Raw genomic sequence first — 22,669 nt, 5'->3', positions numbered from 1 at the left:
AAAATTGTACTGGCTGCAAAACCAGACATGACTGAGTGGGTAAAAGATTGCATTGGATTTTATGCAAACAATATAGATTTCCAGTCAATAAGAACAAAAATATGCAAGCAAATATGTAGAATTAAACATGCAAATGTGTGCATCAACATTTACATTCTACAGGGGAGGTTCTGGGAGCCTATTTTATAATGACACAAAAGTGTCTTTGTTGACTTTATAAAATAGGTGTGTTTTAGGGCTCTCCCTTAGGTAATCTGCTATACAATTACCCTTATTATATGTATACAGTATATGCAAAGCTAAGTTTAACATTTAAAAGTGCAATACCCACATTTTGCATTTTAGAGGATCTTTTTTGGTAGGGTTGGTGTTGGGGTGATCATGATTCTTTATTATCAAATTCTTCATGGGGCCCAAGAGCCTGACAGTTAATTAAGGAGGGAAGATAGAAGGCTGAAGGCTCACCTAGGATGCCTAATACTCCTTCACCAGCCCTGAGTCTGACAGAGGCTACTAAAGCAAGTCTGTGGGTCCCTTTTACAAAGCTGCGGTAGCGATGCTGCCGCAGTAAACCCACCGAAGCCCACAGGAATTGAATATGCGTCAGTGCATTTACCACGGCAGTATCACTACCCTGACTTTTTATTTGGTTTGTTTATTTCTGGGTTGTTTGGTTAAAAAAAAAAAAAAATTATATATATATATATCCACAGCCCCTTGCCTTCAAATAAATTAACACTTGTGTTTGTTTTCTGCAGTATTCTGTCTAACTTGAATACTTGAAAAAAGTAAACATGAATTCCTATGAACATCCTCCCCCAGACTTCATCTGTGAAAGGAAGCACATTAGCAGGTAACCACTAGCTTTACTTCTGGATGTTTAATACCGGATTCTTCATTCATTTTTGCAGCCATTGCCAATTAGATTAGGAAATTCTAGGTACTAGCACAAGCAAAAACATGAAATGCTCATCTAGAGAATGGTGAGAGCAGATAAAAACCATGAGGTCAATATAAAATGATTTAACCAGGCAGGAGAACCTCCTGCCCAGTTAAATTGTACTCAGTTGGCCATCTGTCGATATTCAATATCACTTAACTAGGCAATTTATTTATTTTTAGTATTTATACACTGCTTATAACCTAAGCAGTTTACATTGAGGTACTCAAGTATTTCTTCCTATCTGTCCTGGCATTCTGTCTGGGCATTCAGGAGGCAAGGGCGGGGTGGAGACAGGAGGTCACTGATTTAGCATTTGAATGGTTTTCATACTACTTCTCCTACTGCTCTTCGAAAGTTAAAATGGCCAAGATTTCCTCCAGTTCCTTTAATAATGAGTACGGCATACCTCAAGGATCCCTACTCTCACCTTTCTTATTTAATATCTTTCTGGCTCCCCTCCTGACACTAGGACAATCAATAGGGTTCACAGTGTATGCTTATACAGACGACTTTAAACTTATCCATCCCATTGACCCCGAAAATTCAAATGACATCTTCGAAATCAACAAAAAGCTAGCAAACATCAGTGATTGGCGAAATGATAACAAATTAGCACTTAACAAAATCAGTGCTCATCTCTTATAAGGAAGGCCAAACATTAACTACCCCCCATCTGTCTCCAATCTATCCCACTTCAAATTGTAACTTCCATGAAACTGCTTGGCATCATATTTGACAATAAATTAACTTACCATCAACAAATCAGTTCAATACAGTATAATCTCGTTATAATGGACTCGCTTATAACGGAACCTTGCCTATAGTGGACAAGATCCGCTGGTCCTGGCCGTGCACCATTATAAACATACCGAAAATTATCACATATAGCGGGCTTGCATATAACGGACAACCAATTTGGTCCCCAGAGCCGCTTTTAGCTGTAGTTTTCTTCAGCTATAACGGACATGCAGGCTCTGCCTACAAGGCGCTTGGCATGCCAGTGATATAGTATCAAAATGCAGCCCAGAAGAAAATGACAGAGTATTTTTCTTTCCAGTGCAGTATGACATAATGCTTTAGAACATCTTTTAGTGTTCTGGTTATGCAATCATTTCGTGCCATACCAATGTTTTGCTGAGTTTTGTTCTTGATGTTGCTGATATGGTTGTGCAGTGACTGTTGTTCATTGATTGAACATTGTTTCAAGTTGACCTAAATAAAGTTTGGATATAACGGACCGTTTTTCCAGGTCCCTTGAAGTCCGTTATAATGAGATTATACTGTAGTACAAAAATGCTTCTACAGTTTACATATGATTCGCTCTCTCATAAACCTCCTAGAACCATCATCATTAAACACCCTAATACACTCAGTGGTAATCTCAAAATTAGACTACTGTAACTTGCTCTATAAAGGAATAACACAAAAAATAATTTAGACATTTACAAATTATACAAAATACAGCAATCAAATTGATAACAAAAGCTGAAAAGTATGACCACTTGATATCTCTTTTGATCAATGCATACTGGCTACCTATCTCCCACAGGATATCATAAAATTTTGCTCCTAGCATTTAAAATCCAATTCAATCATACCACCAAATTTCTAGATAAGGTTCTTATTCCTTATGCCCCCTTTCAATCTCTCTGATCATATAATCAAAATCTTCTAGCAATCCCCTCAATGTTACAAATTACTGTATATACGACACCACCTGTTCCTCTATCTTCTCAGTAACCGCTCCAGAATTATGGAATTCCATGCCAATCCACCTAAGGGAAGAATCATCATTCGACCATTATAAATCTAACCAGAAAACTTTCTTATTTAGAGACACATATGATTTATAATCTCACTCCTTACACAACTTTGACCGGCACAAATAGGATTCCCTCGCCCATTGTACTTACCCTTTTTCGTTTCACTCTCCTATACATTATTGTATATCTCCCCACTAACCTTATGTTTCAATTTGTAAGTATGATGCTATAATATCATCGTAGTATATTGTTTTTTAATTCTAAATGTATATCTCAGATTTTATAAAATTTAGATATGTACACCGCTTAGAAATGTGATAAGCGGGTTAACAAATTTTAATAAACTTGAAACTTGAGATATGCATGCACTGGTAATATTCAGTGCCTGTGCCCACCAGCTTCACTGGGCAACTTGGACTATATGAAAGGCTGTCCAAACTTTGCTTGGTTAGGTATGTGGATATGGCACTGCATATCAGTTACACCCGCATACCTTCCAGAGGCATGGGACTTGGTTATGATAGTCTGTGATGACCTTAAGGTGGCCAAACAGGTTGAAAAGGTGACGGCAAAAGCTAAATGGATGCTAGGATGCATAGGGAGAGATATGGCCAGTAGAAAAAGGAGGTATTGATGTCCTTGTATAAGACTCTGGTGAGACTTCATTTAGAATATTGTGTGCAATTCTGGAGATCACACCTTCAAAAAGATATAAACAGGATGGAGTCATTCCAGAGGAAGGCTACTAAAATGGTCAGTGGACTTCGTTATAAGGCATACAGGGACAGACTTAAAGATCTCAGTATGTATACTTTGGAGGAAAAGCAGGAGAGGGGAGATATGATAGCGATGTTTAAATAACTACGTGGCATAAAAGCATGAGAAGAGTTTCATTTGACCGGAGCTCCAGAATGAAAGGGCATGGGATGAAGTTAAGAGGTGATAGGCTCAGGAGTAATCTAAGGAAATACTTTATTGCAGAAAAGGTGATAGATGCATAGAATAGTCTCCTGGTATAGGTGGTCTCCTGGTATAGTCTCCTGGTATAGGTGGTCTGAATTCAAACAAACATGGGATCTCTTAGGGAGAGGAGGAGACAGTAGATGCTGGAGATGGGCAGACTGGACGTTCCATTTGGCCTTTATCTGCCATCGTGTTTCTATGCTTCTGTATTTTTAGGCATAAGTGTAGCTATGGGATGGCACAGTTTGGCAAGTGCCACCCCAAAAAGTGACTTACCACTCCTTTGCCACCCCAGTTTTACCAGCCATATACTATGGCATTTTCTACCTAGCCTCCCTCTGAGGTCAGGCATATCTTCCTCTTCCCCTGGTGTGAACTAGCACCTTTTCTCAATCCTCCTGCCCTGCAGTCCAGTATTGCTCAAACCTTTGGTTCTCCAGCCTTCCAGTACATTGAAGGCAGTGCCAGTGGCTGAGGTAGAGTTCTACTGACTGGCTCCAGAAGCTTTCTCTCTAGTGCATCGCACCTCCACACTTCCTGTTCCCGCTTAGGCAGGAGTGCTAGATAGAGAGCTTCTGGAGCCAACTGGTGGGGCTCCATTTCAATCACTGGTAGTGCCTTTAGTATTTGGAAGGTTGGAGGACCGATGGGGAAAGGGAGGAGAGAAAGGATTCTATATCATGGAGGGGAGGAGGAAGAAGATGCCTTATTCGCTGGTGGGGGAAAGTAAACATAGATACATGATTACATGGTGGCAGAAGGGAGAGAGGTGCTAGATGGGATGGGGGGGTTGTATGGAAGAGAGTAATGGAGCTTCAGTAGCTACTTCAGTAGTTGGAGAACAAGGTTAGAGATAGGCAGACATCTACAGTCTGCCCTAAAAATGGCAAGAACAAATCAAAATCAAGTATGCATATGTAGTATCGTATCACACCTTATCTTGTTGGATAGGCTGGATGGACCGTACAGGTCTTTATCTGCTTTCATCTATTATGTTGTGAGGCGAGGAAAGAAGAGAGATATTGAAGGGAAGACAAGGGCAGATAAGCTGGAGCCACTAAGGGAAGGAGAGAGACAAGAAATATGGTGGGGGTGGGATGCAGGACACAAAGATGACAAGAGGGACAATAGAGAGATGCTGGACTGCAAGGAGAGGCTGGGAGAGAGAGAGACAGAGAAAGATGCTGACCCTCAGTTAGGGATGCAAAAGGGGATAGAGAGGGGAAGAAGCTGGACATAAGAAGGGACACGGACAAAGAGAGGTGATGCAAAACACAGGGGAAGGGGGACAAAGAGGACAGGTCACAGATGCTGACCATTAGGGAAGGTATAGGGATTGGGGCACATACACAGAGAAGAGATGTTAGATCATTTAGGGACACAGACAAAATAATAGTGGACAATGAGAAATAAGAAAGGTCACATTTTTTTTAATTATTTTTATTTTATGTTAAAATTTCTCTCCTGCCTAACATCTAGGTGGATTGCAGTAATACATATACAGCTTATTCATAGGACAGAGAACAATAACAATTCACATCAACAAGTAACATATATCTTCTTATATAGAACTCATCAACAGAACAACGATTCATCCCTCCCACCTTGATAAATTCTGAGCAGTTCTTTCAGTTTCTCCACATTTCTTGGCCATAGATGACCTAGTTCAGCAACAAAACTCCTTCACAAATAAATGAGTCCTGAGCAGTTTCAAAATTGTTCCCCAGACTTACACAAACATACTTGTCCTGGTAGTACATTCCACAATCTGGCTCCTCCCATCGAGAAAGATGCCTGACTTGTTGACACATAATATACTGAATCCACCAACAATTTAATTGCTGTCTCTGACCTTAATGATCTTTTTGGCATATATACTTCTAATGCTGCCTGGGGGGGGGGGGGTATATTCTGTTTGCCCATATACAATCTGGTGAATTATCATTAAAACCTTATATTGTACTCTACATTTCACTGGCAGCCAATGCAATTGCTTCAAAATTGGTGTTATGTGCATTGAATGGTTGCCACCTACTAAAACCTGGACTGCTGCATTTTGAATTAACTGTAACGCTTTTAACTTTACATTTTGCAAGACTCTGCAAAATTGAGAGACCCATGGTTTCAATCTTCTCAACAAATGTAATTTAGGGTTCATAGACAACCCAGTGAAAGACAAAGGCGCGCGCCGACAACTGAGCGCAAGATGGAGGCGCGCGCCGCAGAAAATTACAGTTTTTAGGGTATCCGACGGGGGTTTTTGTTGGGGAGCCCCCCCAGTTTACTTAATAGAGATCGCGCCGGCGTTAGGGGGGGTTTGGGGGGTTGTAGCCATCCACATTTTACTGTAAACTTAACTTTTTCCCTAAAAACAGGGAAAAAAGTGAAGTTTTAAGTAAAATGTGGGGGGTTACAACCCCCCAAACTCCCCACAACACCCTCACAACGTGGCGCAATCTCTATTAAGTAAAGTTCCCCCCCCCACGTCCCCCCTTTGGAGCCCTAAAAACAGTAATTTTCTGTGGCGCGCACCCCCGCGCTGCGCTCAATTGTCTGGGCGCGCCTTTGTCCCGGCGCGCTTTTGACCTGACACCGTAATTTAGAAAAAGATAATTGCACCACTCATAGTCAGTGTGGAATCTAAAATAAGTCTTAGCAAACGCATTTCTTTCTTTATAGTAACAACAAAATCTTCACTTCCTTGGGCCAAGCCTGTTCTTCTTGTTTCCCTATCAACGTAATTTGTGTTTTAGCCACATTTAGCAAGAACTTATTGTTGCTCATCTATTCATCGACTCCCTTCATACATTCATTTATTCTTTTTATAAAGTCCTCTCCCCATTCACATACCAGGAAAAAGAATTGTAGAACGTCGGCATATAGCTGATACTGTACGCTCAGTCTTTCAAAAATGTCCCCTATGGACGCCATATACACATTAAAAAGAAAAGTGGATAGGGCAGCCCTATGGAACACCCCGCTTCACTTTCATCAATGCAGAAATCTCACTTTTACTCAAAATTTAAACTGAGTGATCCAATAAATAAAATGAAAACCACGCAAGGACCTTCCTTTTCATGCCTAATCTTTCTAACAAGAGCTGGCAGGGGAAGCTCTGATCAGTTGATCGTGGCTCCAGAGCCATCAAGGGAAGCCTTGATCAGCTGGGGCTCCGGAGCCAGCAAGGAAAGCCCCGATCAGCTGGGGCTCCGGAGCCAGCAGGGGAGGCCCTGAATGAGTTAAATTGACAGCCTCCTTTTCTCCCTTCTGCCAGTGCTTGGTTGATAGTGGCTCCGTAGCCCGTCAGCTGGGCAGAAGGGGCGAACAGCAGCTGCAGTCTTTTCTTTTGTTGTTATTTTCGGAAGGGTGCATGTGTTTGTTTAGTTATTTATTTCAATTTTTATCCTGTTCTCCTGGTAGCTCAGAATGGTCTACAAGCAAGCATTCACAGTGGAGTATATTTGGCAGTACAGCGATTATACAGTAGTTCAAGTACAAGGATTATACAGCAATTTAAGTACAGGTTAAGAATGGACTAAACAGTAATTTAAGTAGAGGTTCAGGAAGGAGGAGGGAAGGGGGAAGGAAGGGGGAGTTTAAGGGGTAGATCGCAGTTGTAATTTTAGTTGAAGAGGAGGGTCTTTACCGCTTTCCAGAAGGTCATCAATGAGTTATGTAATCTGATTTGTGGGGGGAGTTGGTTTCAGAGTTGGGGGATCAAGTGGCTGTAGGAGCGTTTACAGGCGGTTTCTGACATGAGAGACCTTCCTGGGGGGATGCATAGGCATTTCTCCATTTCCGAGCAGGTGGGGGGAGCAGGTGGGGGTGTACAGGGTTAGCTTGGATTCTATGTAGGCTGGAGTGGTGGCGTAAATTATTTTATGTGCTACTAGCTGATGCCCCGGCGTTGCATGGGTATTTAATTATAGCAATAACACTGTAAATGGATTCAAATAAAGATACTTTATAGTGGTGAATGAAATTATTTTTTAACAGCTTTATAAAAAGTACAATATTCAAATTATAATGTGAAATATTTGACAAAATGAATACAATACAACTAACACAAAACTTGATTATAAACAACATTTTTAGTTTCACCTCCAGGAGCAAGAACATATAAATTATTGGGTGAACCCACCCTTGAGCAAGCAACATAGAGTTGTCCATGGGAAAAACAGGGGGATCTTAAATCCACTCCACAGTATGTAATAGTCTGTCCCTGTGATTTGTTGATTGTGATAGAGAATGCAAGTCTCACTGGAATTTGCAATCTCTTAAACTGAAAAGGAAGATATGTTGGAATAAGTGGCATCCAAAAGTTTCAGTATTGATTTAAACAACTCAATATGTGGAAACTCAGGTTGAAAAGAAACTCCATGCAGTTTTTTCCCGGTTCAGAATGGAACCTGTGTTCCTAGTTCAGCATATGTGAGTACTCATGTAATGTAATAACATTATGAACTGGGGTGCATGAAGGAAACAGTTACAAACACAGTTAGAACATACAAACTCTATATGTATGGTGTCCGTGGTAGAATAGAAACGATGTCCCTAGTGGTTATAGTGTCATAGAAAGTGTTTTATAGTTGGAATTACTGTGAGAATGGCAGCTTTTTACATCCTTTCCATTGACATGAATGGGTGAAATCTCATTTTCTGTTTGTAGCTCCACCCACGTGTGCAGGTGGGCCGCGAGACCCCCAGAACATATCACCCCAGGTAGTGAGGGATCTGCATACCAAGTTTCGTTCAATTCGGTCAAGCCGTATTTGAAGTACTGTGAGAATGGCAGCTTTTTACAATTTTACCATTGACATGAATGGGTGAAATCTGATGTTCTGTTTGTAGCTCCGCCCATGTGTGCAGGTGGGCTGCGAGACCCCCAGAACATATCACCCCAGGTAGTTGGAATTACTGTGAGAATGGCAGCTTTTTACATTTTTACCATTGACATGAATGGGTGAAATCTGATTTTATGTTTGTAGCTCCACCCACGTGTGCAGGTGGGCCGTGAGACCCCCAGAACATATCACCCCAGGTATTGAGGGATCAGCATACCAAGTTTCGTTCAAATCGGTCAAGCCGTTTTTGAATTACTGTGAGAATGGCAGCTTTTTACATTTTTTCCATTGACATGAATGGGTGAAATCTGATGTTCTGTTTGTAGCTCCGCCCACGTGTGCAGGTGGGCCGCGAGACCCCCAGAACATATCACCCCAGGTAGTGGGAATTACTGTGAGAATGGCAGCTTTTTACAATTTTTCCATTGACATGAATGGGTGAAATCTGATTTTCTGTTTGTAGCTCCGCCCATGTGTGCAGGTGGGCCGCGAGACCCCCAGAACATATCACCTCAGGTAGTGAGGGATCGGCATACCAAGTTTCGTTCAAAGCGGTCAAGCCGGTTTTGAATTACTGTGAGAATGGCAGCTTTTTACAATTTTTCCATTGACATGAATGGGTGAAATCTGATGTTCTGTTTGTAGCTCCGCCCACGTGTGCAGGTGGGCCGCAAGACCCCCAGAACATATCACCCCAGGTAGTGAGGGATCTGCATACCAAGTTTCGTTCAAATCGGTCAAGCCGTTTTTGCGTGATCGCGGCACATACATACATACACACATACATACCTCCGATTTTATATATATAGATTACCAGGGCCTTGAATGCGCAGCATTGGTTAATCGAGAGCACACGCACAACAGCTGAAGCTTCCAGAAAATTTTCATGGTAAAAGGAGGGGTGTTCCCTTTGTGTACCACAAGGAGAGCTCATTAGAATACTAATTAGCTCCTTGTAATGCATATTCCCCTTCCCCTGTACACTCTGCCACTCAGTCACTAAGGCCCTGATGCTCAAAAGGTTTCCGTGCCAGTAAGACTTGTTAAAGCAGTCTTACTGGCACAGAAACTTAACTATCCTCCCAAAGTTTAAAAGGGTTCTCTGTGGCTGCTACTGTTTATAGAGTCTGGCTTTCTTGGACAGATGGGTGGTCTCCATTTCATATTCTGTCTGCATGGTTTTTGTGGTCCTCTATTTTGTATCAGGTGAGAGTCTGTCCATGTTCTACATGTGCGACCAAGGTTGAAGGATTCTATTAGCATGTAGGACTAGATTCTATAAATTGGGCACTCCCCCCCCCCCCAAAAAAAAAAGTGAATGCTAAGTGCTATTCTACAAACAGCACTCAAATTTAGACACCGTTTATAGAATAGCGCTGAGATCTGCACTCAGTTTTAGGCATGAGGATTTATACCAGTTAGCAGTCCAGCCCTTTGCTGGTAAAGCATCATCTAGGCAGAGGAACTGCAAGAGCCATTGCAGGAATAAGACCTAGGCCAGGAAAAGGATCCAGGCTGAGGTGAAAGAACTACCATCAAGACTGGAATCTGGATTCAAGAAATGGATCCAGGTTTGGGAGAAATATGCTGGGGGTCAGACCCAAGCAGGGGAGTTGTTTTCACAAGCAGACCTAGAGCAAGGCAGTGACCTAACTACAGGTGGGCTTGGGTGGGCAGAGGCCATTCTTGCTTCAGGCCCACTCAGTCTAGTAGCTCATGAGGCCCCCAAAGTGCCTCAGTGGTAGAGCCTCATTCTCCATTTTACCTGCTTTCTGCTCATGGACTGATATTTTCCTGTCTCTCTCTGAACACCCCTCCTGCCATCTACCTGGGAACCATCATTCACGGCGATTTCTATAGGCAACCTGTACCACCCCAGAAGGCTTCCCTCTATTATGTCCCCACTAGTGAACAAAGAGGAAGTGACAACATTGAGGGTGGGATGAAGTAGAAGGAAACCTGCAGGGCTGGCCCAGGTTGCCTATAGGAATTGCCACCAGGGATGACTCTGAGGTAGACCAGGGAGGAGGCAGGGGGGTTCAGAGAGAGACAGGCAAATGCTGGTCTGAAGGCATGGGAAGAAGCAAATGCCAGTCTAGAAGAAAGATAATGATGTGAATAGGGGTAGAGGGGATGGAAGGAAAGAAAGAGGAAGAGATGAGATTGATGCAGGGGCAGAGGGGAAGTTTGAAAAACACTATTAGGGGCATTTTCAAAACATAAAAACGTCCCAAAAAACATCTAAATTGGCACTTGGATGTTTTTCTCAGCAAAATGTCCATGTACCAATTTTCAAAACAAATATTTTAGATGTCTTGTGGAATGTTCACCCTCCAGGACATCCAAGTTATAAATGGGCGTGTTAAAAGGTGTGTTTTGGGTGTGTTTTTGTGTGTGCTGGCTTAGACTTGAATGTCTTGTGGCGATAATCGAACATTTCCCAAAATGTCCTGGATGGAATTTAGACACTTCTAAAACAGGTCTAGGTTAGAACGTCTAAGTGCCAACAGGTACCCAAACTGACCAGATGATCACTGAATGCATTAAGCTCAAATGACCCCTCCCTCCCCCGCCAAATATCTTAATGAAACAGTACATACCTGTGTCTAGAAGAACACCACCTGGTATTGGAAAGCCTAGTAGAATTCCACACAGGTGTCAAGTAGCCAGGTGGGTGGGCTAATGAACCATAAGAGAGGAGGAGCCAGAACCATTAGCCACTCTAACCACAATATTTATGGTGGAAAGTATGAACACACCAAAACCCTACTATACTGCTATATATAGTAGGTGCTACCTGCAGACATAAGGGCTATGGGGATAATAATAATAACAGTTTATATACCGCAGGACCGTGAAGTTCTATTCGGTTTACAATGATTAAAAGGTATTACAGATTGAGTGGAATAAACAAAGCTCAGAGTTAGTGAATAACAGTTCTAAAGATCAATTGTTGAGGACTAAGATTGTGTAGGTCAGGTACCTAAGTACTTCAGGAACAGATTTGTTTTTAGGCGTTTCCTGAATTCACTATAAGTGGTAGGCACGAGCAATTGTTCCAGGTCTTTACCCCATAATGCTGCTTGATGTGAGAATAGATGATGACTTTTAAATTTACCGGTGGAGAAACAAAATTCGGATGTGAGGTTCTCCTGAATCTGTTGGTTGTGAAGGAGAAAAAGTCTGTTATATATTTAGTGGCTAAGCCGTAAAGTGCCTTGAAACAAAAACAACCAAACTTGAATTTCACACGTGCCTCCATTGGCAGCCTGTGCAGAAGTCGATAGGAAGGTGTCACGTGATCAAACTTCTTCAGTCCACAAAGTAACCTAACCGCTGCGTTTTGTACCAGTTGCAATCGCCGCATGTTCTTCTGGGAGAGTGCCATGTAGGCGATGTTACAATAATCGAGTTGACTTAGTATGAGGGATTGTACCAGAATTCTAAATGATGAGACATCGAAGTAAGCTCTGATGGACTGAAGCTTCCAGAGGGTGAGAAAGATCTTTCTAATCAGGGAGTCTACCTGGTCTTTCATGGTCAGGCTCTGGTCCAGTGTTACTCCCAATATCTTCATGGTTGGTTGAATGGGATAACTAAAGTTATTGATGCACAATGATGCTTTAGTGTCAAGTGGGTGTGGCGATGCTATAAAGAATTTTGTTTTCTCTGAATTTAGCTTTAGTCTGAATTCAGTCATCCATTACTCCATCCGATTTAGTACTTCTGTTGCTTTGGGGGTGGCTTCTAAGACGGAGGTAGTAAATGGGATAATTATCGTGAAGTCATCAGCATAGCTAAATAGTTTTATCCCTAGCTGGGACAATTGCGCACCCAATGAGGACATGTAAACATTGAAGAACAGTGGGGATAATGGTGATCCCTGTGGCACGCCAGATGGATTGCTCCATGTATCAGAGAGATCGTAATTAAAATGGACTTGGTAGGTGCGTGATATAAGGAAACCTCGAAATCAGTTTACTACCTCTCCTCTGATTCCAATTGCGTCTAGGTTTCAAGGGAGTTTTGGAGAGCTCGGCATGAATTTTAAGGGGTATATGGTGATATTTATATCTGGCACCATATTTGCGATGTGCACAGCAGTGTCCCATTGGCACGTCTATGTAGCCAGTCCATTATAATGCTGGCCCTTCCTATGTCTAAATGGTGCTGATTTGGGCAAAATGGTCAAAATGGCAAATAAAGTTGTCCTGACAGTCTAGATGTTTTGGCGAACAAGATGTCCAAGTAGACAATTTTCATAGTCCTGTTGTAGTTTCACACGTGTTTTTGCATGCGCGTCATAAGTTTTTGATTTTGCCTCAAGTGCAACCCTGCCGGAATCCAGGCTCTCAATCTTTTCAAAAAGCACGGACAATTGCTCCGATTGAGAGTTCTCCCCAGCTTGCAAGTCCTTAATAGCTACGTGAGTAGTCTGAAGCATCTCCTTTATCTCAGCAAACTCTTCATTCATTGCTGACGCCAAAGTTAGATTAATAGAGTCCTTGTAGCCGACGCCTTTTGAGGAGAAGGCAGATCTTGTTTCGATCATTTAGTAGATTGGCCAGCTGCAAACGCTGTTTCAATATGCTGCATTTTCGACATAGTCAATTAATACACTATATGAGCAAGTGTAGAAAAAATCTGCTCGAGTAATACTGGTAGGATCGATGCATGAAAAAAAAAAAAGTAGGCCTTCGGGACAGCTAGGGAAATCCAACATACCATTTTTATTTATTTTATTTTAATGTATCTTTAATCTATCTTCATTGTAAACTGCTTTGAACCTCACGGTATAGCGGTATATAAGAAATCAAATCAAAATCAAATCAATGGAAGCTCTTCTGAAACATGGCCTCTCACATGCTGTGCTATACAGCGCCCCTGCCAAGTAGGCAATTAAAAAAAAAAAAGTGGACATCCTGTTCAAAAATGGACGTTTCTCCATCTCCAACTTTGGACATCTTGCAGGAAATGTCCAAATTTGGACTTGGACGTCCTATTGAAAATGGCCTTCCACTTATATTTGGGGTAGGGATGGGAATGGTCCACCCAAGTTAACTCTGAGCTTATCCAAAATGGCAGGTCTGGCTAAACCTCCAGGGCAGGGTGAAGAATTCACTGCAGGGTCAAAATTAGGAGAATAAATTATCGTAGGGCTTGAGTCCAAGAGACTCTGCTGGTCTATTGAAAGAGACTCTGCTGATCTATTGAGGAATGAGTGAGAAATATGTTAAACTACAAAGAAACAACAATAAGGGCCTGATTCTACTATGTCGCCTAAATATTTGGTGCTGACTAGTGTGCTAAGCACAATTCTGTAAAAGTTAGGCGTCCATTATAGAATCATGCTTAGCGTGGGCTCTGAGGCAGGAAGGAGTAGGCATCCCTCCTGCCACTCTTTGGATAAAAGGTAAGGGGAGGGGTCTAGGGGGTCCTGGCCCACATGGCTAGGTTGGGGGGGGTGGAGGGGGAGATTCATTAGACTAGGTGGGCCTAGCCTAATGAATCTCACTAGACCATCAGGCAGCTCTACTGGCTTTCATTGTCCTAGGGAGTTATATTTTGCGATGGGAAAAAGAATAAAATAAAACTAAGTGTGATAATATAACAAACCATTCGAGGCCACTGTCAAATATTTCAAAATATGGACATTATTGTTTAATCGCAGTGGCAATAGATACTTGCTAGCAGTATTCAGAGCAACCATTAAGAACGCAAACAGTTCAGTCAGTAAAAATTGGTTTCATTGGGGTTTTAGATGCTGAGGTGCCTGTTGTGTCATTTCAAACACAAATGGCGTAAAAGTTGCGCTTCAGTTTGTAAAACTAAATGTAGAGCTATCAGAAAATTTTACTACTTTTCTCTCCATATTCGTGACTTTGGCACTCGCGACTTCAGTTATTTGCGGGTTTTGTCTTAACGGCTCCACCCTCTCCCAAATGATATAATCTTGGAGTACCACTTCTTCATCTCTGGAATAGATTCAACTATTTAAACATCTGTATCATATCTCCTCTATCCCTTCTTTCCTCTAGGGCAGGGGTGTCCAATGTCGGTCCTCGAGGGCCGCAATCCAGTCGGGTTTTCAGGATTTCCCCAATGAATATGCATTGAAAGCAGTGCATGCAAATAGATCTCATCCATATTCATTGGGGAAATCTTGAAAACCCGACTGGATTGCGGCCCTCGAGGACCGACATTGGACACCCCTGCTCTAGGGTATACATATTCAGGTATTCATGCCTCTTCTCACACATCTCTCAGCGCAATTCCAATATCATTTTTGTTGTCTTCCTCTGGACCGTTTCAAGTATTCTCACATCCTTAGCAAGATACGGCCTCACAGTATTCCAAGTGGGGCTTTACCAGTGATGTGTTTAAAATGACCTGAGCAATGTCATGTCCATGGAGGCACTTTACAATGCCTAATGCCACTTCTGACGTTAACCATGCTTACAGTGCCATTAGATGTCATAAGGCGCTTCTTTGGGTGGGATATCGGCGGCTTTAGGTGCCTCCATTTTTAAAAAAATCACGGTTTCATTGTTTTTTAATCGGCGCAACCAATTGATGAAGTGATTAAGCCAATTAAAACCAATTAAGTTAGGCGGCAGTAGAACACCTACCCCTGCCTAACTTATGGTGCACTATCAAGAATTTGGGCCAGACTGTCCATTGGAACCAGGAAAGGTCAAATAAATTGATTTTGAGTAGGGGTGTCCCACAGGAGCTGCTACTTTCCCATTTACTTTTTAATTTATAACTGATTCCTCTGGCCAGATTGTTGGATAGCTGCGATTGCAAATGTCATTTGTTTGCTGTTGACATTCGATAATGGGAGAGAAATGTCCTAGTGGTTAGAGCTGCTGCCCCAGCACCCTGAGGTTGTAAGTTTAATCCCAACCTGCTCCTTGTAACTCTGGGCAAGTAACTTAATCCACCATTGCCCCAAGCACCACATTTAGATGGTGGCCCTACTGGGGCAGATAGAGAAAACACTTTAAATTACCTGATTTCTATTCAACACATTGTAAACTGCTTTGGGTGAATTGTTTCATAAAAAGGCAGTTAATAAATCTGATTAAATGTCAAGCTAGACTTCAACAAAAGAACTGGATATGTTAGCAAAGTTGCTAAATGATCAAGATTTATTTCTGAATACAGTACTCCCCCGTGAATTTGAGGTCCATGATTCGCGGACTCTGTCATTCGTGGTATTTTCTGATTGCCTCTTCCGAAAACTAAAGTCATGCTACACCAATCAATAGCTGCTTTGACACTCCAGATAGTGTGTCAAAGCAGCTCCTGATTGGTGTAGCATGACTTTAGTTCCCAAAAGAGGCGGTCAGAAAATACCGCAAATGATTTACATAGGCACCCGCTGCCACCCCTAATTTGTAAGCTCCAAGGATCAGTGACAAACAAAAGTTCCCCACATCCAGGTGAGTATACAAGGGGCTGCCCTTACACTATCCTAGCAAGCTTTTTATTAACTCTGGTGTTTCTCGGTATCGGATTTATTAATTCCTTGCCTGCTCTTTCAGTTTCAACGAGACAAACTGTTTTTAAGTTCTCTTGACTTACATAGGTACCCACCGCCACCCCAGCAGCACTCTCCCACCTCAGATCTGCTCGTAAACCATGTCCAATATTTGCGGTTTTTCAAAATTCACAGGTGCTCCTGGAATGGAACCCCCATGAATTTCGAGTGAGTACTGTATTGACAAGTGTGCAGCATTATGATTATGAAGAAGAAATCATTCCTTGCTTATTCTTCCCATGTCAGGAGATAAGTTTGTTCCACTCAAGAATGAGATCTTCAGCTTGGGAATCCATTGCGACTCAGCATTGAAGTTTGATAACCAACTCAATGTGGTAGTAAAGTCATGCTACTTCCAACTCTGCTTACTATATTTTTCAGACCATAAGATGGACTTTTCCTACCCCCTAAAAGAGGTGGAAAAGGGGGTGCGTCTTATGGACTGAATACACCGTGTGCCCCCCCGGTACTTTTTTTAAGTGGCGGTGGTCCAGTGCGGTCTCCTGCTGGATGGCTGCCTCTTTGCAGAGTGGCGCACAATGCAGGAGCGTGACCTTTGCGCTTCCTACCTGGTCCCATGCCGCTCTATGATTGGCTGTGGAATTGGCTGCGTTGTGCGTTGTTCTGCATAGAAAGACAGCCATCCAGCAAGAGACCCCGCTGGACCACCACTACTTACAAAAGGTACAGGGGGGGGGGGGCTTCAGGCTGCAGGCAGCTTCTTCGGGCTGCGGACGGTTTCAGGCTGTAGGCTGCTTCTTCGGGCTGTTTCGAGCTTTGGGCTGCAGGCTTCCTAGCACCAGACCACAAGATGCACCTATGTGTAGAGGAGGAAAAACCAAGAAGAAAAAAATTCGGAACCAAATTTTTTTTCTTGTTTTTTCCTCTTCTACAGGTGGGTGCGTCTTATGGTCCAAAAAAACACGATAATTTGACAACTGAGGCCTCTTTTGACAAAGGAGAATTTGGAAAAATGAGTCTATTCTTTAATCATCAGCAGAATAGATTGTAGTAGATTGCAACTGTATGTGGGTCTTTCAAAAATGATTGTGTAATGCCACTATTTAAAGAACTTCACTGGCTGACTCAGGCCTAGATTCTCAAAAAGTCATGTTAAAAACCGACGGACCGCTGTCATAGCCGTTATAGTAGCAAATGAGGTTGGTGGAGAGTAGCAAAGATTCACTACATTTACATGTGTCTATCGCTGGTGATAGCGAAGTGCACATGTGCAGAATAAATTCAAACAAACTCCACCCAACAACAAGCCGCTGAAGTCAAGCAACCCTCCACCCGACAGAGGGAGAGATGCCCACTCTCTTCTGCTGCAAATAACACCCCCTCCCTGGCAGCGGGAGAGATGCCTACTCTTACCCAATACCAGTCAACATCTCTTTGGCAGCGGGAGAGATGCCCACTTTCTCCCGCTGCCAAGCAACACACCCCCTGTGCCTCTGACAACCCCCGCCCTCTGCCCCTTATCTTTTAGATGGCTGGCCAGAGGGATACCTACTCCCTCCAGACAGCATGCCTGTCTCTTCAAAATGACAGGCCTTCCATTCCCCAATGCATCCTGGAATGCACCAAGGAGGGGCCTGAGGCTCTTATTAGCCCAGGTTGTTTAAGGCTCCTCCTATGGGAGGGGTCTTATGCATCTGGGTCAATCAAAGCTTTAGGCGCCTTCCCAGATGCATCAGTTAAGAGCCTAAGGCTCTAACTGGTCCAGATGCTTAAGGCTCCACCCATAGGAGGGGCATAACCTGCAACTTAATATTATTGTCCTCTTATTTTACCACTTCTTCATCTCTGGAATAGATTCAACTATTTAAACATCTGTATCATATCTCCTCTATCCCTTCTTTCCTCTAGAGTATATATATTCAGGTATTCATGCCTCTTCTCACACATCTCTCAGTGCAATTCCAATATAATTTTTGTTGTCTTCCTCTGGACCGTTTCAAGTATTCTCACATCCTTAGCAAGATGCGGCCTCACAGTATTCATAAGAACATAAGAACATAAGAACATAAGAACATAAGAAATGCCTCCACTGGATCAGACCAGAGGTCCATCGTGCCCAGCAGTCCGCCCACGCGGTGGCCCAACAGGTCTAGGACCTGTGCAGTAGCCCTCTATCTATACCCCTCTATCTCTTTTTCCAGTAGGAAATTGTCCAATCCTTTCTTGAACCCCTGCACCTTACTCTGCCCTATTACGCCCTCTGGAAGCGCATTCCAGATGTCCACAACACGCTGGGTAAAGAAAAACTTCCTAGCATTCGTTTTGAATCTGTCCCCTTTCAGCTTTTCCAAATGCCCTCTTGTTCTTTTATGTTCTGAAAGTTTGAAGAATCTATCCCTCTCTACTCTCTCTATGCCCTTCATGATCATGTCCCCTCTAAGTCTCCGCTTTTCCAGGGAGAAGAGCCCCAGACTCTCCAATCTTTCAGTGTATGAAAGGTTTTCCATGCCTTTAATCATTCGTGTCACTCTCCTCTGAACCCTCTCAAGTATTGCCATATCTTTCTTAAGATACGGTGACCAATACTGGACACAGTACTCCAGGTGCGGGCGCACCATTGCCCGATACAACGGCAAGATGACTTCTTTAGTTCTGGTTGTAATACCCTTCTTGATAATACCCAACATTCTGTTTGCCTTCTTTGAGGCTGCTGCGCATTGTGCCGTTGACTTCATTGTTGTGTCCACCAATACGCCCAAGTCCCTTTCAAGGCTACTTCCCTCTAATACTATTCCAAGTGGGGCTTTACCAGTGATGTGTTTAAAATGACCTGAGCAATGTCAACTATATTTTTCACATTGTTATATGTTTGCTGGTGAAGAAACTAATCATATCTTTCACCCAATCTCTCTTCCCAGAAACCAGCTAGCATCTTTACTGAAGACTTACAACTGTTACTACGAGGATCAAAAGAATATGCAACTTTCCTCTTATCAGGTAAGGCCTCTAACCAGCAGTGAAGTAGATTTGTTTCATAGAGGTATCTGAACAGTCATTTTGGGCCTGATTCTATAAATAATGCCTAAATTGGTAGGTCCTACCGAAATGGCACTTACCATGTGTCATTCAAAGTTAATCACCATTTATAGAATTAGCCTGGCAGTGCCTAACTCAAATTAGGCAACAGTAGGCATCAAAAACTTAGTGCCAGCATATTAGGCCAGGGTTTTCTTGGCCTAAAATACTGGAGCCTTGCTCATTCCACACCTCAAATCTGCAAATTACCACGCCTACTTTTTAAGTATTCACTCGTAGGTACCTTGGTGTAGATACCTACATAATGTCTACCAAGTTAGACACCTTTGTTTTTAAATTGGTTTTTAATGATGCGGTTCAATTAACAGCGCTGATGGAATCAATCAAAAAATTAAATTGTGCACCTAGATTGGCTAGGCTTGCTGATCTAGGTGCCTAATGGCAGGCACTTTGGGCTCCTTTTATGAAGGTACGCTAAGCGTTTTATATTACATTAGTGATTTCTATTCCGCATTTACCTTGTGGTTCAAGGCGGATTACATAAGAATTGTTATGATATTAAGAAGTACATATTGATAAGATATCAAGAAGTACTTAAAGAATAGTTTGAATATTTTCTAATTTGCTAAGGAGTAGTTGATAATGCAGGAGGAGTTCAGAACATTATTGGTTGTGTTATATTGGTTTATGTATTTTTTGAAGAGTAGGTTTTTGTTTCTTTTTTGAAGGTTTTGTAGTCTGTGGTTGCACAGTAGCTGAAAATCTACCGCCTGCTCATAAAGAGGCGGTAGCAGCTAGCACGTGGGGCAATTTAGCGCACACTATTCCGCTCGTTAAGACCCTAGCGCGGCTTTGTTAAAGGAGCCCTTTGTATAGAATCAGGGTCTCTATGTCTGTTTGCTTAATAATATCCTGTCCCAAGGGTGTGACTCCACAACCAACCTCATTGATGCTTGAGTTGAATATGAATCTGAAGTAGATATTGGGGGGAAAAAAACCTCCCTTATGGCCCAGCCCAGGTATGGTGCTTCCTGCATTAGCGTTTCAGAAGATGTCAGCCATTTTCAAGTAGAAGAAATAATCTCCTGTATATATGAATGTTATTTATTTTTTGACTATCTATTAACATTTGATTTTTCATTATTAGTAATCTCATGGTTTATATGAGCAAACTGCAGAACAGGTGAATTCTTGCAATGACCTAGAAAATACAGCTCACTATTCAAAGCCAATTATTAAGGATGGAAAGTCAGAACATTTTTGTTTCATGTTGTTTCCTTTGTGGTTTTTAAGAATGTCTGTTTTATTTGCTTTCATTTTACCTATTTTTCATCACAGAAGCAAAGTCATTGAGTGTGCACTTGTCTGAAAGAGGGTGCACTATGTGCAAAGATGGCAAACACTTTCTGAAAGACTTCGGAATTATGCATGCATGCGCAGTGGTTTATGTATGTATGTTCATGCATGTGGAATGGTGCCCTCTTTACAAATAATGTGTTTTCTCTCTCAAACGATAAAGCACAAATTTTCATATTTATTTCTGCTCATTTTTATTTGCTAACAACATGCTTAGCTTAGCAAGCGGAAGGAGGTGCCCAGGGTGGTGGCATCCGGCTTTGCCATAACTTGCGCCCCACCCCCGTACTGTTCCCCATTACAGGCCCCCCCCCTCCCCAGCAATCTCTACTCATATACCTCTTGGCATGGACACCAGCACCTCTCCTCCTCCCCACCCACCCTTCTCTTCAAATTTTTGCCAGCAGTAAGTAGCATCTCATTTCTGCTGCTCGAGCTGGCCTCAGCACTCTCTCTCTCTCTCTCTCTCTTTCTGACATCACTTCCTGGCCCCGCAACCAGGAAGTGACATCAGAAGGAGAGCTGAGGCTACCATGAGCAGCAGGTAGGAGGAGAGGGACTAGTATTCCCGCCAATATGGCACCTGGGGTGGTCTGCTACTCTTGCCCCCCCCCCCTTCGCTATGTCACTGGACATGGGATATATCTTTGATGTTTCCAATATTGTTGCAAATAAATGTCTATCCCTACTATTGCCTGTGAACACATAATTCACTTAATATATATGGCATAATCCAAAAAAAGGGATCAAGTCTTAGAAATCGAGTTGTTCAGCTGGCTAAGTAATCAAGAAGATGCTGATTCAAATGCAACAAACCACATCTTTCTATCATTTCATTTGCCAGAGATATGCTGTTTCAATTAACAAAATTTTTTTGTTATAAAGAGAACCCAACTGACATTGTTGCCTCATTTCTCAAGTAAATGAGTACTAAGACTTGATACCTTTTCTTAGACTGCGACACATATTTTCAAAAATTATGTAGTCAGTATTAGAGCTGTATCAAATAGCATATTTGACTAGTCGGCCAAATACAAATATTGAAAAGTATTATTCGGCTGAATGCAAATAATAGGCATTGAGCTTTAACATAACAAATTAAAAGAAGCAACATGAAATCGTAAATCAAGTGTTTATTTCAGTCAGATTTAGTACAGCCCTAGATTATTAATATTTAAATTTAAATCACTATTCAATTGAATATGAATACTACATTCGGGGCACTATTCGGGGCCAAATTGAATCAAATACGAATGTTTGGTACAGCCCTAATCGATATTCAAAGTAATTTAAAAACTCCAGAAATGGCTCCTGGTTGTTTAAATCATTGTCTGGAGCTAACCAGGCATATTCAGCAGCACCTAACCGGACATTGCCACTGAATGTGCCTGGTTAGTAGCTAAGTCAAAACCAGCTATTCTGGGATGAAGTCACCACTTCTGAGGTTAAGTACTGACATTCAGGGCTTAACTGCATAAGCGTAACAGCAGAGCCTGACCTGAGCATGGAATTATAGGGAGATGAAGGGAGGTGGAGAGATAAGAAGACATTGGTAAGAAGGGATGAGTAAGGTGAGTGGAAAGCTGGGAATGGGAAGAGAGGGTTGTAGAAGCAGCGGCAGGAAAATGAGGCAAAGGAGGTTGGAGGGATCAAGAAGTTTCCCAGGCTGGTCTGAGGAGGTTGTCCAACTCCATTGGACAGGAGAAGAAACTATATAGCAACACATAGAATATATCAGTATAAACTTTATTGACATTTACATGTTTAACCCTTTCAGGACCATAAGGATCGTAGGCCAATTTTTGTGGTTTTGACGACATTTTTATGGTAAAAAGGGCTTGCAGATGCCAAAAAATTGATTTTTTTTGTGAAATATCATTATTTTTATTTAAAAAATCTGGCTTATGGACAGTGTGGCAAGTGAATCTTCTCGTCAATCTAGCAACGACGCTAATGAATGAATGTCGGAACCAGTTTGTTTACATAAAGGCAGTATCATATGGAATCCGTACATATCAAATTTAGAACTGTAGACTATCCCAATCAAAATTTATAGGATTTTAAAGTTATGGGACAAATATGTCCCTTGGTCCTGAAAGGGTTAAACCTGGTATCTACTGACTTCCGTAAGCAGAACTTATTTTTCAGATTTGTACATTAAGAGGGAATGTCCATATCAGTTCTGGTTCCCCCATCTCAAAAAAGACAGAATAGAACTGGCAAAAGTCCAGTGAAGAGCAATAAAAATGGTAAGGGAATG

The 22,669-nt window shown here is 42.1% G+C and overlaps 1 protein-coding gene across 3 annotated transcripts in view; it reads left to right on the top strand.

Annotated features, from left to right (window-relative positions):
- RASSF6 (Ras association domain family member 6) overlaps positions 1 to 22,669 on the top strand; it is a 145,033-nt gene that overhangs the window by 54,850 nt on the left and 67,514 nt on the right. For 2 of the 3 annotated variants that reach the window (XM_033961771.1, XM_033961765.1), the window contains 2 exons: positions 759 to 853; positions 18,936 to 19,014. In XM_033961771.1, the coding sequence (XP_033817662.1) occupies positions 795 to 853; positions 18,936 to 19,014 (138 nt within the window). In that variant the 5' untranslated portion in view covers positions 759 to 794. Of the gene's footprint in view, positions 1 to 758; positions 854 to 16,198; positions 16,225 to 18,935; positions 19,015 to 22,669 lie in introns of those variants that run through there. The other variant, XM_033961805.1, reaches the window with a different exon arrangement.

Source organism: Geotrypetes seraphini, chromosome 1, assembly GCF_902459505.1.
Source record: "Geotrypetes seraphini chromosome 1, aGeoSer1.1, whole genome shotgun sequence".
Classification (NCBI taxonomy): Eukaryota; Metazoa; Chordata; class Amphibia; order Gymnophiona; family Dermophiidae; genus Geotrypetes; species Geotrypetes seraphini.
Note: the sequence above shows the minus strand (reverse complement) of the source record. Positions and strands in the feature narration are given on the sequence as shown.